At 52.7% G+C, this 16,488-nt stretch overlaps 5 protein-coding genes across 5 annotated transcripts; 2 read left to right on the top strand and 3 right to left on the bottom strand.

Annotated features, from left to right (window-relative positions):
* Positions 1-176: 176 nt before the first annotated feature.
* Positions 177-1,245, bottom strand: SEPMUDRAFT_115497 (uncharacterized protein; the record flags this gene model as incomplete). The annotated part of the gene is made up of 3 exons (XM_016901166.1): positions 177-335; positions 406-583; positions 1,148-1,245. The coding sequence occupies 3 exons, from the start codon at positions 1,243-1,245 to the stop codon at positions 177-179; spliced, it is 435 nt and encodes a 144-aa protein (XP_016762332.1).
* A 1,305-nt stretch (positions 1,246-2,550) lies between these two features.
* SEPMUDRAFT_82263 (uncharacterized protein) lies at positions 2,551-4,490 on the bottom strand. Its single transcript, XM_016910303.1, has one exon. The coding sequence runs from the start codon at positions 4,473-4,475 to the stop codon at positions 3,165-3,167; it is 1,311 nt and encodes a 436-aa protein (XP_016762331.1). The 5' UTR covers positions 4,476-4,490; the 3' UTR covers positions 2,551-3,164.
* Positions 4,491-4,727: 237 nt separating this feature from the next.
* SEPMUDRAFT_148004 (uncharacterized protein) lies at positions 4,728-8,255 on the top strand. Its single transcript, XM_016904643.1, has 2 exons — positions 4,728-7,592; positions 7,723-8,255. The coding sequence occupies exons 1-2, from the start codon at positions 6,052-6,054 to the stop codon at positions 7,802-7,804; spliced, it is 1,623 nt and encodes a 540-aa protein (XP_016762330.1). The 5' UTR covers positions 4,728-6,051; the 3' UTR covers positions 7,805-8,255.
* A 153-nt stretch (positions 8,256-8,408) lies between these two features.
* On the bottom strand, positions 8,409-9,866 carry SEPMUDRAFT_106564 (uncharacterized protein; the record flags this gene model as incomplete). The annotated part of the gene is made up of 2 exons (XM_016900643.1): positions 8,409-8,836; positions 8,987-9,866. 2 exons carry the CDS (start codon positions 9,864-9,866, stop codon positions 8,409-8,411), a joined length of 1,308 nt encoding a protein of 435 aa, XP_016762329.1.
* Positions 9,867-10,674: 808 nt separating this feature from the next.
* SEPMUDRAFT_148003 (type II DNA topoisomerase) lies at positions 10,675-16,199 on the top strand. Its single transcript, XM_016904642.1, has 2 exons — positions 10,675-10,909; positions 10,983-16,199. The coding sequence occupies exons 1-2, from the start codon at positions 10,829-10,831 to the stop codon at positions 16,056-16,058; spliced, it is 5,157 nt and encodes a 1,718-aa protein (XP_016762328.1). The 5' UTR covers positions 10,675-10,828; the 3' UTR covers positions 16,059-16,199.
* Positions 16,200-16,488: the final 289 nt, after the last annotated feature.

The following is a 16,488-nucleotide window of genomic DNA, read 5'->3' as shown; positions in this document are numbered from 1 at the left end:
CCACACTGCTGCACTACCGACTTTACAGAAGCAAGACCTCGTACTACCCCCTCCGAGTTACGAGCTTCGCTGCAGGCAAGCCTGTTCGTCGCCCGAAACAACAGCCGCCACTGCGTGGAAGCTGTTGTCTATCCGCCAGAGTGAAGCCCCAGTCTCTTGTCTACGTAGTGACGATGTTACTTCTTTGGATTGCCGTTCGCTTGATTGCAAGATGGGGCATTGTCTGGATCATCGCCAATTGGTGGGCAGCATTGGATGCCTTGTGCTCCGTATTTAATGCAAAGTTCGAGATACTCGTCGGAACACTTGCTGTAGAAGTCGTTAAGACCAGTGCACTGCAATGAGTTCTGTCAGTATGTATGTAGTATACCGGGCAGAACTAGTGAAAGCGGTGGAGAGTCGTACGTGCAGCCAACCATCGAGCGTGTTGGTTTGGGTAATTTTGCCATCTGGGTTGCCAGCTGTGCCATTCAGAGCGCCGCAGACGAGGAATGTAACAGCGTCGTCCGGAACGAAGGTATCGTCTTCGTAATAGGGTGATGCACACACTAAATATTCATCCGGGTCGATTGCAAGTACGGAGCTATCTTCGGATATCAGCTCTCTGGCATACTATAGGTATATCGAACGATGGAGTAGCGCAAGGTTGGCTGCTAGATCGACGGAAGTTTTTCAACTTACCTGCCCATGAGAGCCAACGCGAGCAGAAGTGAGTGCATTGTTCTTGATTTGATTGACCTTGGCAGGAGGTGATTCGAAGTAGAGGATCAGATATCTTTCTTCTGGTGATGACGGCAACCGGTAGAGTAAGACTCAAGGTAAGATATAGCAGTCTCGCAGAGAGAAGGAGAGACACAAGAGATCATCAAGGAAGGTGGGTTTTGTTTCCTTTTCGGACCCAGATCCTCCCGTCAGCGCTGTACCTACATTAGGCTACATATAACATGATGTACAGTATTTACAAGTGACAATTGCAGTCTCCAGATGGGTGGAAATTAGCATTGTAACGAGCCAATGGAATCACCCAGATTCTGCTATAAACACTACCAACACTTTCAAGGAAAGGAGAACTAACAGAGATGTGCCTTGCCAGGCGCAAGGGGGTCTCCGCGGGACCAATGGGGGAATTAAAGATTCCCAGTCTCACACAATGACACCATGTCGACCACGACATCCATGAACAAGGTTGCTCTGACATGATTTTGGTCGTCCCAAGAGGAAAAGGAGAGGTCCTTGCACGGGCATGTTGGGTCAATTTCCCTTTCCCAGACGGAAGGCCAAAGTGGCCAACTCTCATGAATGTACCTCACCTTATAAATCTACTGTATACAGCACCTTTCTTTGATTCTACACCTTACCGTTACTACCTCACCGTCGCCGTATACGGCGTACAGCTTTGTCGCTGCTGCCGCTTTATCGGTATAAGTTACTTATTAGGTCGCTGCCGCTGCCGCTGCCGCTGCCGCTGCCGCTGCCGCTGCCGCTACCGCTGCCGCCGCCGCCGCCGCCGTCGCTACGGAGGCAGCGGAGGCAGCGGAGGTAGCGGAGAAAGCAAAGGGCAGCGGAGGCAGCGGAGGCAGCGGAGGCAGCGGAGAAAGCAGAGGGCAGCGGAGGCAGCGGGGGTAGCGGAGAAAGCGAGGGCAGCGGAGGCAGTAGAGGCAGCGGAGAAAGCGAGGGTAGCGGAGAAAGTAAGGGTAGCGGAGGCAGTAGAGGCAGCGGAGGCAGCGGAGAAAGCAGAGGGCAGCGGGGGTAGCGGGGGTAGTAGAGAAAGCGACAGTAGCGGAGGCAGCGGAGGCAGCGGAGGTAGCGGAGGTAGCGGAGGTAGCGGAGGTAGCGGAGGTAGCGGAGGCAGCGGAGAAAGCAGAGGGTAGCGGGGGCAGCGGGGGTAGCGGAGAAAGCGAGGGCAGCGGAGAAAGCGAGGGCAGCGGAGGCAGCAGAGGCAGCAGAGGCAGCGGAGGTAGTAGAGGCAGCGGAGAAAGCAGAGGGCAGCGGGGGCAGCGAGGGCAGCGGAGAAAGCGAGGGCAGCGGAGGCAGCGGAGGTAGTAGGGGCAGCAGAGGTAGCGGGGGCAGTAGAGAGAGCGGGGGCAGCGGAGGTAGCAGGGGCAGCGGAGATATATTACGGCGGCGGCGGCAAGGTAGACTATATACAACAGCGGTAAGGTAAGGTAGTAACGGTAAGGTGCAGAATCAAAGAAAGGTGCTGTATACCGTAGAATTGTGAGGTGAGGTACGTTCATGAGAATTGGCCACTTTGGCCTTCCGTCTTCCCACGGCCATCCGGGATCCCTCCGGAAGTTACATGCTAGGATTTTGGATTATTCAAATGCGTCAATCGCAGTTCATTGTAAAAAGATCTAAACTTCTCCCTCCAACATGTCTTCGAATGCTAGCCTTCGAGTATTTAAATAATTCGACACGCCTCAGAATGCAATGAGGCCCTTGGAGAAGTGAGACAGGAAACCCTCACAGAAGTGCTTTTCAAGGTCGCCAACACAACCAAAGCGGTTTCATATCAACCAACAACATACCTGGTGAACAACACTCATTAGCCATTTACTGACCTCTTGGTGACTTTAGCCTTGACTCTCTTGGGTGTTAACCCTCTTGACCTCCTCAAGTCCTCGTCAATCGATCACCACAACCGTCTATCAGTGATACCCCTTTCAAGGCTCCTGCGACCCGAACGCGTACAAAGGTTCGAAAGCGCACCAATCTTGCTCTGCTTCGCCTTCGTCCGTGCAGACTGTTCTAGGGTGTGAATGGCCTCTCCAACGCATGGGGTTCGAAACTCTCATCGAGGAGTTGTCTGACTGTCATGGACTGCATGAGTTTTCTGTTGCAGCAGCGCGAATCGCGGACGAACAGCCGTTGGCATACCTAGGCAAGAGCTTGCGGAGATGAAAGTAAAGTTGAGGTGGTGAAGTCTATGATGCTTGCGAATGATGCAGTGCAATTGATTAGTACGGTGAGAGGTCCGCGAGACGGTGCTGGAATATGGATGTTTCTCATTACTCTAGCTGCCAATTGCGTTTATATACTCTTGGCAGGTAGACGGTTTCGTGGAAATCCTACTCTTTCTCTTCTGTGCAAGAAGGCAGTAGGCGGCTTCCGAGCACAAACGAGACGGATTTGCCTCAAACGCAACATAAGACACTGCGCGACATTCACTCGAAGCTGATCCTTTTCCCTGTACCAGCGACGGCTGCACCGGTAGCCTTTCCACTTCGCTGGGCATTCGCCAGTGCGGCACCAGGAGCAGTAAGCCTCGCGTCGTGCTTCTTTCGTCTCAGCTCTTGTCTCTGGTCTTTATCCAGACCCTTCAATTTAGGATCGCGTTTCTTTTTGTTGTCTTTTGGTGCGTCTCGTGCAGCGGCGGCTTGTCTAGCCAAGCCTTCTATGCTCTCCTCGCCAAATTCTTCTGCGCCAGTGTTGGCCTGCTTCTCGCCCCCTGCGAGAGTATCCTGCTGCTGCTTGGACCCGCCTTTTCCATATCGCTTGGTGTATCTGGTTTGTTTGTCCTCTGCGAACTCAAGCTTCATCATGCGGCCGTGGATGCGGTTGATGAACCACTTCATGGGCTTCTTTTTCTTCTTCAAATGTCGCTTCCTTTGCTCTTCAGTGAATTCCTCGCTGTCACTCCCCTCTTTCGACTCTTTCTGTGCACCTTCCTCATCGTCGCTCGCGTCGCCGTCTTTCTGGTCCTTGAATATGAAGCCCTTGACAGCCTTTTCAGCAGATTCGACATCTGCAAACGTGATCCATCCGAAGCCTTTGCACTTTCCGCTGTCTTCGAAAGTAGCCAAAAAGACATCTTCCACCACTCCAGCTTGTGCAAAGTGCTCGGACAGCTCGTCTCTTGTGATGTCAAAGCTTAGATTACCTACGAACACGCGCTTGCTAGGGGCTTTCGTGCTGACGTTGCCATTCTTCGCCGCGTCTTCTTCCGCCTTGCTTTTTGCAGGTCGACCCTCGAAGCTTTTGGCGTCCTTGATCAGCAATTTGCGACCATCGAGCAACTTTTCGCTGCACGTCAGAGCAATGTTCAAGACGGCCTCGGTGGTGAAGTCAACATAAGCGAAACCTTTGTTCTGCTTCGTGTTGTGATCGACAGGCAGATTGGTGCGCGTGATGGACGTCTCGTCGATGCCGCCTCGTTCGAGCAGGAACCGGCGCAGAGAGTCCTTAGTGGTCTTGAAGGAGAGATTGCCAATCCACACGCCATGGTCGGATCGCTTCCCGGCTTCCTCGCCCTTGGCGACGGGCACTTGCAGACTGCGCGTCGGATGAATCTGATCTTCGACCGCTGTTACTGATGCTGTTGTCTCGCCATCTGCTGTCTCTGCCTGCTTAACCGACTTGGACTTGGACTTTTTCTCTTTGCGCTTGGCTTTCTTCGACGGCGGTTCGGGCAAGCTGATGTCAATGGCGAGGTCATCGTCCTTTTCGACGCGCTTGCGCTTCTTCTCGGTCGTCATGTCGGGAGAGGATGACATGGTATCGCGGGACATGGTGTACGTTATGTAAATGCATGTATAAGGTGAAGGTATAGCAAAGTGGAAGTGAGGAAACTTTTTGAGACTTGGACAAATAAGCTCTCGGTTCGTCCTTCCGAACGCGCTGTACGCAGGGATCTCAGTTCGCGTCCCCAAGCTCAGCACCTCCTACCTGTAGGTGGTAACCTCGCCCACGGTTGCTTCCAATGACATCGACACTATAGGACACGACACCACACTACACCACACCATACGACACCGACCACCAAATATTCATGAACCCACTTCTATGGTATCCATAGCACACGTCTAGGACTCTCAAGCGCACTGACCAGCGACATATCGACGCCAGCGACAAGATGGACGACGGCGCTCGCGTGTCCGACAGCGACAGCCATGCGCATCCCGAGACGGGCGGCAAGTCGCTCGCAGCAGCGGCGGTAGAGACAGGGGGAGGCGAAGGCACCGTCGGAGGCGGAGGGGGCGGAGCAGCAGTGGCAGTGGCAGTGGCAGAGCGGCCTCGATATAAGTCGTACCGCAAAAAGTACCGCAAGATGCGACAAAAGTTCGACGGCGTGCTGGAGGAGAACAGGCGACTCTACAAGGAGGAACAGAAGATGCAGAGCACGGCGGGACGACTGCGCGAGGAGCTGGACGGCCTCCTTGACATCCTGCTCGACTTCAACCAGAATCCGGCCCTTCCTACCCACTTGCGCTTCGACATTACCCCTACCGACGTCCACACGGCCATCGCTTCCATCCCCAGCGTCGTTCCTTCGCACATCACGCCGCAGGCTGCGAACGAACTCTTTCTTGACTACACCAACGCTGTGCAACGCGGCCAAATCCCACATCTCGACTTGCATGTTATCCGCGAACAGATTGACAACAAGCTTGCTAGACAAGGCTTGACTGCTCTGGAAGCCCTCGAGAGAGACGTCTCGCACACACGAGCGACCATTGAGAGTGTAACGCCTGACGCCATTCATCCTGACTCTTCATCCAGCTTCTTAACATCACAACAAGAAGACGAATATCTGCTGCGCATGGACGCTGGTCTCAAAGACCCTGCTGCCGTGCTGAAGGAGAAGGAGCAATCTTCCGACGACCTCAAGCCCTGGGCTGACTTGACTGTCCGGGAGGCCGAGCGACAAACTGAGCTACAAAATCCACAAAGCCAGCACAACTGGCTGAAGACGCACGCGAAGCAGTCTGGTCCTACTGCGGACATTGACGATACCGACAGCATCGACCACAAGCCACCCCGCGGTGCTGGAGCTAAAAGGAACCTCGCCAAACAAGTCGGTGATCGGTCTCTCGGTCGCGCCAGAGAGGGTGCGAGTCCCGCTGGTTCATTTGGCGACGACGAGGATCCCAGTGGCTTTGTCGACGATCACCCCAAAAAGCGAAGTCGGGACCCCGACAGCACTTATCGAATCAAAGGGGGCAAGAGCAACGCTGCGAACGGTAAGGGCAAGCGCAAGCGGAGCAACGAGACTCCCAGTGGGAGCGCGAAGAAGGCCCGAATAGAGGACGAGTGACTGTTGCCAATGTCACCATGAGCGTGTGCACGAATCGATCAAAAGCAAACCGGCCCTGTGATGAAGAGATACCTTGCACGCCTTGCATACTTCACAAGTTGTGCGAGTTCTCAGGTTCCCTCTACGCTGGGCCGCCATCGCAACTGTCGCTCGGGCAGGAATCAAGACAGAGTACAAGTCCTCCTGCTAGGAAGGGCTATCTTGGATCGATGAGCTTAGGTCGACCGGATGCGATGCGGAACAGCTGGACAGTTCCTGTTACAGTGCCGAATGCGTGCAACGATACACCATTCATTCAAGAAAAGAGTCAAAAACTACAGAGTGACGCTATACGTACGGCTACAGGTAGCAATGGCAAATACAACCGCAGTGATTGCGATGAGGGGAAACGAAAAGTCGCTGCGTACGAAGTTCGTATTTGCCAGATCTTATTTGACAAATACGGCAACGCAGTCGAATCATTGCCTGAACCGGTACATGGCTTCAATATATCTCTACCACAGTCAAAGCAGAAGAAGGCTGCACATGATCTACGGATTCGACAGATCTTTTTTGACGTTGATCGGTATGGCAATGCAGTCGAAGTTGATCAGTACGGCAATGCAGTCGAAATTGATCGGTACGGCAATGCAGTCGAAGCTGATTGGTACGGCAATGCAGTCGAAGCTGAGCGGTACGGCAATCTAGTCGAAGGAATGACCAAACTGGTCCCAGGCCCTGTTCGTTCTGATCACTCCTCCAAGATTTCCGAACCTTCGCGCAATAGCTTTGTGGCATCGACAATGCCCATGGAACAGGGCAGATTGGTGTCGGAATCGCCTCACGAACATCGGATGCGCTGCACCGCCACCCCTGCACGACAGACTGTCACTCCGCCTCCCAAGACTACTGCGACCCTTGATAAAGCGAGCTATGAGAACAACCACAATCGTGGACAGTCCGGCACAACACCACTGCCGCAACATCAGATCGCGGATCTTGCGGGTCCATCAGACTTCATAGACTCTCCGTTGGGTGAATCCTGGTTGTCTATTCCCTCGGCTGCGCCTCATATTCCTTTGTCATCGACGGTCAGTGTGAACCCGATCCAGACTGACTCTTATACCCCTCTATCACAAGACAAGGTCGCTATTCCTGATGAGGTCCGTGATCAAAATTCTGGGCAGCCTAGCACCACTACACCACACTCGCATCTTCCGATTGCCACTCAAGCAGGTCCCAGAAACCCCGCGGATGCATATAGTCGTGGTGTGCTGGAACGAGAAAATGATAACGGAGTCTTCCACCAGAAGATTGATTTAGCCAAACAGTACTGGATTGGTCTCGACCGATTCTACGCATTCTCAGCATATCCTCTGGGGGATGCATCCGTATTAGTGAAATTAGTAACATGGTTCGCGGTGAATGCAGTCACTGCAAGGGGCGGGCCCGATAGAGTAACTCGAGAAGGAAAATGGGGCGACGTGCTTGAGGATGTGGCACGGGTGCTGGGGCCTACCGGTCCGAATTCAATGACACCGGAGAACCTGAAAGAGTTCTATATGCGGCGGGTTTCCAGGTACGTACGCCAATTGACATACATTCCCACTCGGTACGCACCCCATTGTTGTGCTGGCACAATGACACACGTCGCGGAAAGGCATCTGCGTTTCCTAAGACACATGCTCACTTTCAGCTCTCACTTGTAGGTACGAAGAAAGTCGAAGTGTGGGCAAGGGCGTCAATGCGACTAGGAACGATGGCTTCACCAGAGCTGTCAATCGGTACTAAAATGGACTCTTAAACTTCCATCGGGACGCCGATGCTTGCTCTCAGCGAGAGATCGTTGCCGTATCTCTCATCAGGTCCCTGGTGATGGCGAGAGGTGGTTTTGAGTCCGTGATACGCAAGGGACGATGGAACGAAGTGTTCGAAGCAATGCCGAGAGATCTGCAGTGGAAGAGGAAGAGGAAGAGATATGTGAACCAAGATTTTGAGGTCTTCCGGCGGCAAATTCAGCCGTATGGAGAGTATCTGCGTTCGCTGCCGCCTTCCGCCGACATGTTTTGACAGCAATCCAAAAAAAAAGGCAGATTCATCCACTCGCGGAATAAATTTCATCATGATATTCGCATCACTCATTCACGTGTGTCGAGCACTGGAAATCGTAGACAGGTTTAGTCGGCATGAGGCGTGTGGCGAAACAGGGTTTGTCTTCAACCGTAGAAAAAATGTATCAAACACTACATCTCTCGATACACATCTATCTGCTCCGACTGGGGTTTCAATGTATATATGTATGTGTATCCCCTTTGTTTCCTTTTGAGGCTGCGGCCGTGCTTGAGCAAGAGAAACTCAGCAGGCAGAAGGCTTGGGGTAATCTTTCTCTTGGTGGTCAGTGATTCAAGTAACGCTTCACAATCTTGATGAATCCAGTAGCGCCTTTTTCCTCCTCTTCTTCCTCCTCTCCTTCCGATGACGATGATGACGATGACGATGCACTACGGACCTGTTTGTTGTTTGCAGTGGAAGTCGCAGTGGTGGCTTGTGCTGCTGATGCATCTCCTCCGTTCATGACTTCGGGGGTGTCGTCGTGGTAGCGGTCGTTAGATGTATCATCATCTGTTACGTAGTCTGCTTCTACACTCTCGTTTTCGTCGTCGTCGTCGTCGTCCTCGGCTTCTTCGGGAAAGTCGCGTTTTCGTGCTTCGTTGGCCCAGGATGGGACGTCATCGTCATCATCATCCTCGTCGTCGTCTTCTTCTTCTTCTTCTTCGGGGTCATTGTCGTCACGACGCGTTATGGTGGAGTCGTCGTCGTAGCCTGTAAGGGAGAAGTCTACGCCGGCCGGAAAGTCTGCTTCGTCTGGGGTGGGATTGTCGCGGCGTGTGAGAGTGGAGTCGTCTTCTTCGTCTTCTTCTTCTTCGTCATCGTAGTCGTCGTAGAGGTCGTCATCGGAAAGATCATCGCGACGTGGAAGGCTGGCGTCATCGTCGGTTTCATGGCCAGGGCCGTAGTTCTTGAGATGACTTGATATTGGCATGTCACCTGTCAGCGACTCGTCAACGTCAAATAAGTCACGGGCGCTGAGTGTGTTATCGTCGTCGTCGTCCAGAGCAGCGAGGTCGTAACCCTCTAAAGAGGTGTCGACTTTGCTGCTGCCGAGCTGGGACTCGACAACAGAGGCCTCTTGCGCAAGTTCCTCGCGTGCCAAAATGATGGAGCGTTTTTCTTCGCCGAGATCGGTCAAGTCGTAGCCGTCCAAGGACGTATCCACTTTATCGCCATATGCTGCTTTGACAGCTGGCGCTTGTTGGTCAATTTCCTCGCGAGCTATGATGATAGAGCGTTTGGTGACAGTGTCTTGGCTGGCGTTGTCATCTTCCAGGTCTCCAAGATCGTAGCCTTCGAGAGATGTGTCTACTTTGCTTCCATACTGAGACGTGACAGCCGATGCAGCTTGGGCGATATCATCGCGAGCCAGAATGGCGGAACGTTTCGAAATGGTATCTTCGTCTTCCGTATCGCCGAGGTCGTATCCGTCTAGCGAAGTGTCTACATTGTCGCCTAATTGCGCCTTGACAACAGTGGCTTCTTGAGCGATTATCTCGCGGGCACGGAGGGCAGAGCGCTTTTGCTGTCCTTCTTTCAATGCTTCGGTGACGAGATCATGATCGTAGCCGCTCAGGCTGGTGTCAACATTCGCGCCATATTCGGCTGCAAGAGAAGCGATTTGGTCGGCAAGAGCGTTGCGAGCCAATATGTGAGCAGCATTGCTCTGTCCTCTCGAGGGGAGGACTAGGCCCAACAAGGCGATGGGCAACCAGAGAAGATAGAGAGTGCGCAGAGACATGGTCGTTGTCATTGCCGGTAGGAGGCTCTGGGTATGTTCGTGCTTCGGTGTGTGTGCTCAACGCGTTGTTAATGTACCTAGGTAGGTAGCATGCACAGCAGTGATGCAGTATCGTGGCAAAGCCGGCTCTATAGTGGTCATAATATGGCAACTATCAGATACCCCAGACCCGTTTTCAGCCATTGTTGCGTGCTGAGCAACTGATCACCGGATCAGCTTCTCTGCACAGACAAAGATGAAAACAGAAGTGGCTTGGGGGACAAAGACGTAGGGAGTGTGATCCTGTCGATGATCATTCCTGGTGGTGATATAAGCCAAGACGACCCCAAACCAAGGATGTGATAACAGCAGTGACTAAGGGATGATTGAATGGCTAGTGGTAGCATTGAAATGGTTTTAATTGTGTGGCCCCCGTTTGAGTACATTCCAGGGCAACAAAGCGAGAATCAGGTACCTCTGCCGGCAGATACTGTGGGTAGCACATTTTCGAGAGCGAGAGCCTTCACTTGCGTAATGAGAGGGCTCGGGGGTGAGTAATGCTGGGTGAAGGCAGTCGAGCTTCTATATGGAATTTATTGTACAGAGGTACAGGTGCCTAGTAGCTAGGAGGTAGTTCAAGTGAAGTAGTTTTACACGTGCATGAGCCACAAGCTACAAGCCACAAGCCACCAGGGTTCAAGCTTAGGTAAGGTACACGCGCTACTGCTTACCTAAGTGTCTGTTGGCCCGCCCGCCTGCCGCACTGTTGTGATGGAAAACAAACATTGCTTAGATTCAAGGTGCTGTAATTCCACACCACGAACCGCTGCCTCTCCATGAACACGCGCGCCCCGGATTGCTGGACAATCGCATACCATAGGGTATTCCATACCATGAACACTGCTCCACTCCTTTAAAAGACCACTCTGCGCACCTTCACCCCACGCGTGCGACGCGCGTAGCAACACCAACAATACGCGAACATGGACGACTCGGCCATGGACGCCTCAGACTACGACGTGCAGGAATCGAGCGATTTCGAGCCTGAGATTGTGCCAAAAGCGGTACGTCTACAGCTCACTTTGCCCGGATGGAACTGACATAGGTCATTCTCGTATGCTGACTCCATTCACTCAGAAAGCAAAGGCATCTACCAAAGTCGCTACGTCCAAAGCGCCTGCAAAAAAAGCACCTGCTAAGCCGAAAGCTACGAAATCGGCAACACTCACGAAGACCACGAAAGCGGCACCGAAAGCAGCTGCGAAGAAACGCGCACTACCCGACTCTGACGCCGAGAACTCTGATGCCGACCTGAATTCCGGAGACGACGACTCGCTGCTGTCGAACACACCACCTTCGAACAAAACGCAGAAGAAAGCACCAGCGCCGAAGAAGAAGGTAGCATCGGAACCTCTTGTCGAAATCGAGAACGAGAGCTTCATGGACGTCCCAGTGGCCGCGACTGCGAAGAAGGGGTCGCAGCAGTACCAGAAGCTGACACAGCTGGAGCATATTCTGAAGCGTCCAGACACATACATTGGCTCTGTCGAGTACACAACGGAGCTGTTATGGATCTACAATTCCGAGACGGACTGTATGGAGAACCGCAAGGTTAGCTATGTGCCTGGTCTCTACAAGATCTTTGACGAAATTCTGGTGAATGCAGCGGACAACAAGCAGCGTGACAAGAACATGAGCGAGCTGCGTGTTACGGTTGACGCTGAGAAGGGAGAAATATCAGTCAAGAATAACGGGCGTGGTATTCCCGTCGAGATGCACGACAAGGAGGGCATTTGGATTCCGGAGATGATTTTCGGACATCTGTTGACCTCCTCGAACTACGACGATGACGAAGCGAAAGTGACGGGTGGTCGCAATGGTTACGGTGCGAAGCTCACGAACATATACTCCACCGAATTCAAGCTGGAGACCGTGGATTCGAAGACCAAGCAAAAGTACTCTCAAACCTGGCGCAAAAACATGAGTATCATGGAAAAGGCCAAAATCACGAAAGTCAAAGGCGACGACTACACCGAAATCACCTTCAAACCAGATTTTAGCAAGTTCGGCATGGACAAGATGGATGCGGACTTTGAAGGACTTGTCAAGCGCCGAGTCTACGATATGGCGGGAACGGCGAAGGGAGTGAAAGTCTACCTGAACGGCGAGAGAATCAAGATCACCAAGTTCAAGCAATACATGGAAATGTACACTAAGGCCATCAAGACTGAGAATGTGGCAAATGACGGTGCAGCACCAGAGCAAGTTATCCTGACGGATAACCCACACGAGCGCTGGGAGATCGGCTTTGCGGTTTCCGACGGTTCCTTCCAGCAGGTATCTTTTGTGAACTCTATTGCAACCACCAACGGAGGGACTCACGTCAACTACATCGCCGACCAGATCTGTGATCGGCTTGAACAGATTGTGAACAAGAAGAACAAGGGCGGAGTCAAGCTGAAGAAGGCCCAGCTCCGGAATCACATTTTTTTGTTTGTAAACGCCTTGATCGTCAATCCGGCATTCACATCGCAGACCAAAGAGCAGCTCACGACCAAGGTCAGCGCGTTTGGAAGCAAGCCTCAAGTCACCGAGAAATTCTTGAAGGCCATCGCCAATACGGAAGTCGTGACGAACATCCTCCACTTTGCACAGCAAAAGGCCGACAAAGTCCTCTCCAAGTCAGATGGTAACCGGCGCCAGCGTATGAATCACTCCAAGCTCACTGATGCCAACAAAGCCGGTACCAAGGATGGCCATATGTGCACTCTAATCCTGACCGAAGGTGACTCTGCCGCACTGCTGGCACTAGCAGGTCGCGCCGTGGTCAACCCGGATTTGTTTGGAGTGTTTCCGCTACGTGGTAAGGTTCTGAACGTTCGCGATGCTTCCGTTGACCAGATCTCGAAGAATGCCGAGATTCAGAACATCAAGAAGTTCATTGGCCTGCAGCACAAGAAGCAGTATACCGACACCAAAGGCCTCCGTTATGGACATATCATGATCATGACGGATCAAGATCACGATGGCTCTCACATCAAGGGTCTTCTCATCAACTTTCTGCAGGTGCAATACCCATCATTGCTCCGACTGAAGGGCTTTTTGTTGGAGTTCATCACACCGATTGTAAAGGTGTGGAAAGGCGATCCCAAGAAACCCAAGGCAAAGCATGACTTCTTCACAATGCCCGAATATGAGAAATGGCGAGAGCAGCCAGGACACATCAAAGGCTGGGAGCACAAGTACTACAAGGGATTGGGAACTTCCGATACCCGAGACGCTCAGATCTACTTCAACGACCTCGATAGGCACTTGAAGCGCTTCCATGAAATGCAGGATCACGAAGAAGAACTGATCGACCTTGCCTTCTCCAAGAAGAGAGCCGATGCTCGCAAGACCTGGCTCCAAGGCTTCGTACCCGGTACTTATTTGGACATGTCGAGCACCGACGACATCACTTATGACGATTTCATCAACAAGGAACTGATTTTATTCTCCATGGCCGACAACTTGCGCTCTATTCCGTCTGTTATCGATGGATTGAAGCCTGGTCAGCGCAAGGTCATGTATACTGCTTTCCGCCGCAACTTGAAGAAGGATATCAAGGTTGTTGAGCTTGCTGGTCTGGTCTCAGGTCTTACGGCATATGCATACGGTGATGCGTCGCTGCAGCAAACCATTGTCGCGCTTGCGCAGAATTTTGTGGGGTCCAATAACATGAACATTCTGGAACCCAGCGGCAATTTTGGCTCTCGTCTTCAGGGAGGTAGCGATGCAGCCAGCGCTCGTTACATTTACACGAGACTGTCACCCTTTGCTCGACACATATTTGATCCGAAAGACGAACCTCTTCTGAAGCCTAACCTTGACGATGGCAAGGAGATCGAGCCGGAGCTGTACTTTCCAATCGTTCCTATGATCCTCATCAATGGTGCAGAAGGTATCGGAACGGGGTGGAGCACGTCTATACCGTGCCACAATCCAGACGACGTGATTAACAATCTCATCGCCCGCATGCAACCAGGTGCCACCAAAGAGTCGATGACACCCATGTTGCCATGGTATCGCGGTTGGACAGGGCAGACCGAGCAACTATCCGAGGAGCGTTACAAGTTCCCAGGTAGAATTGCCAAGACTGGCAACAGCGAGGTGGAGATCACTGAATTGCCTGTGCACCAATGGACTCAGGATTTCAAGGAGAAGCTTGAAGACATCATCAAGGCTGAGAAAACTCCGTCCTTCATCAAGGACTACACGGAGTACAACACCCCCGAGACTGTTCATTTCATCATCAAGATGGACGAGAAGATACTTCAAGAGAACGAGAGCAAGTTGGAGGAGCTCTTCAAGTTATCCAAGACCCAGGCGACATCCAATCTTGTCGCGTTTGACCAGCATGGTCGCATCCATAAGTATGCCACTACTCTTGACATTATGGAGGAGTTCTATCTCCACCGACATGACGCTTATATTGAGCGCAAGAGGATGATGCTTGAGAAGATGGGACAGGAACTGCTTAAGCTCAACAACCAGGCCATGTTTGTAAAGATGATCATCGATGGTAAGCTGGTAGTGAGCAAGAAGAAGAAGTCTGTGCTGGTGCAGGAGCTTAGCGATCTTGGGTTCGCTCGCTTTCCCAAAGTCGTTGATGCCAAGAAGGCGGGCGAGACGGAGGACGCGATGGAGGACGACAATGACGACTCAGACGATGCCACGACCGCCGCTGGTGCTGGTGATTTTGACTACCTTCTCGGCATGGCTATCTGGTCGTTGACACAGGAAAGAGTGGATAAGCTGATCAAACAGGTCGGTGATAAGGAGGAAGAAATCGACGACCTGACGAGGAAGTCTGTCCAGGATCTTTGGCAAAGTGATCTGCAAGCTCTACGCGAATCGTGGCAGAACGCAGAGAACGAGGAGAGAAAGCGTGACAAGGATATCAAGAGAAAGGGACGTCGTGCATCGGCCAAGCTTGGTATTGCCGGCAAAGCTAGCAAGAAGCGGAAGGCCGGTGACAGCGATGACTACTCTGACGAAGAATTCACCATCAAGAAACCAAAGACTACAAAGACGACAAAGTCAACGGCAATCGGCGGTCTGCTGGCGATGAGTGGAGAGGCCAAGCCTGCTGGCAGTTATCCAGTAGTCAACGGAGTCGAGCAAAAGCCCGTCTCCACAGCTGCGACTGCGAAGCAGATCACGTTGGACAAGGCTTTTAAGAAAGCCGAGCCTCTCGTCAAGGTCGAAAAGGCACCCGCTGCCGCGAAGGCTCGCGGTCGGACCAAAAGGCTTAGCGAAGACACGGACTCGGATTCACTCCAGGCTGCGCCTGCAAAGAAGGCTGCTCGCTCGAAGAAGGTCATCGATTCGGACGTCGATATGGATGATGACGAAGACGTGTTTGCGGCTGTTGCTAAAGAGGCCGCGTCTAAGCCTGTGGCGGCTCCGGCTCGGGGCGGTCGAGCAGCAGCTCAGAAAGTCAAGAAGTACACGATGGACTCTGATGAGGATTCAGAATCTGACGCCGGGAACGACATGCTGGCAGATGTCAGTGAGATGGTCAAGGGCGTTGGTAATGTGAGTACTGACGCCCAAGGATCTCGCCTGTTCCACACGAGTGCGCCCGCAGCATCCGTGCCAACCAGCAGCCACGCCCTGAAGACGAAAACGAGCAAGAAGACGCTGGCCGACATCTCTGATGACGAGACGAATTGGGCTGAGCTAGCACAGAACTCGCCTCAGAAGGTCGCCAACCGAACCATCTTATCGGACAACGAGGACTCGATGGACATTGAAATGCCCAGTAAGCCTGCCGCCAAGCCCAAGGTCGTTCCCAAGGCAAAGCAAGCTGCTGCCTTGAAGCCTAAGAAGGCAGCAGCACCAATTGCGGCGAAGCCTCCCGCGTTGTCTCCAGCGGCAAAGGCGTATGCTGCGAAGAAGGCCAGTGCACAGGCCAAAGCAGGAGCATCTAAGAAGAAGCTGCCGTCGTCTGATGATGATGACGAGGACGACGATGTGGATCAAATCGCAAACGAGATTCTGAGCGACGATGATGATGTTGATGAAGATAGCGTGGTCAAGCCCGCAGCACGATCCCGCCGTGCTGCAGCGACGACTACCAAGTCGAAGTATACGGTCGACAGTGACGAGGAAGAAGAGGAGGAGGAGGAGTCTGAGGACGACTTCGAGGATGCCGATGAGACTTTTGATTGAGCATGTGATGACCGGGCGGAGTTGAGACTGCTTGAATAGTCGGATGCTGCTTTGTTCCTCAAGGGCGTTTAGTTGAGCGTGCTGCGCAGTATATCTGCAGTTGCAAAATTTCGTATCTCGTATGGACTGTTTCTACTTTACTCTGGTCTATATGTTTTCCCTTTGTACCTACCTCCTAGAAAAGGAGAGGTATTCATAGGAGGTCCCTGTGTCCGAAGTTGATTACATAAGGTTGAGCGGCCCTAGGCCCGTGACAATGCGGGGCAGGGCAGCTTTCTCCACTTCCTGGGCAAGAGATAGCGTCGATAGGCGGGATCATGGCGATAGAGTAGAGGTAATTCCTACAGCCAACAGCACGGGAAAGTCGGCTTCCACAGCTGACTTGCAGCACCAGGAAGCAGCAGCAGCAGCAGCAAGCAGCGTGTTCCCG

This window comes from Sphaerulina musiva, assembly GCF_000320565.1.
Source record: "Sphaerulina musiva SO2202 unplaced genomic scaffold SEPMUscaffold_3, whole genome shotgun sequence".
In the NCBI taxonomy this organism is placed as follows: domain Eukaryota; kingdom Fungi; phylum Ascomycota; class Dothideomycetes; order Mycosphaerellales; family Mycosphaerellaceae; genus Sphaerulina; species Sphaerulina musiva.
The sequence above is the reverse complement of the archived record's forward strand: the minus strand, read 5'-3'. Positions and strand labels throughout refer to the sequence as shown.

Coding starts and splice junctions, on each gene's coding strand:
- SEPMUDRAFT_82263 (XM_016910303.1), bottom strand. CDS start 4,475: ATGACGACCGAGAAGAAGCGCAAGCGCGTCGAAAAGGACGATGACCTC.
- SEPMUDRAFT_148004 (XM_016904643.1), top strand. CDS start 6,052: ATGAGCGTGTGCACGAATCGATCAAAAGCAAACCGGCCCTGTGATGAA. Junction 7,593..7,722: donor TATATGCGGCGGGTTTCCAG/GTACGTACGCCA, acceptor TCTCACTTGTAG/GTACGAAGAAAGTCGAAGTG.
- SEPMUDRAFT_148003 (XM_016904642.1), top strand. CDS start 10,829: ATGGACGACTCGGCCATGGACGCCTCAGACTACGACGTGCAGGAATCG. Junction 10,910..10,982: donor CTGAGATTGTGCCAAAAGCG/GTACGTCTACAG, acceptor CCATTCACTCAG/AAAGCAAAGGCATCTACCAA.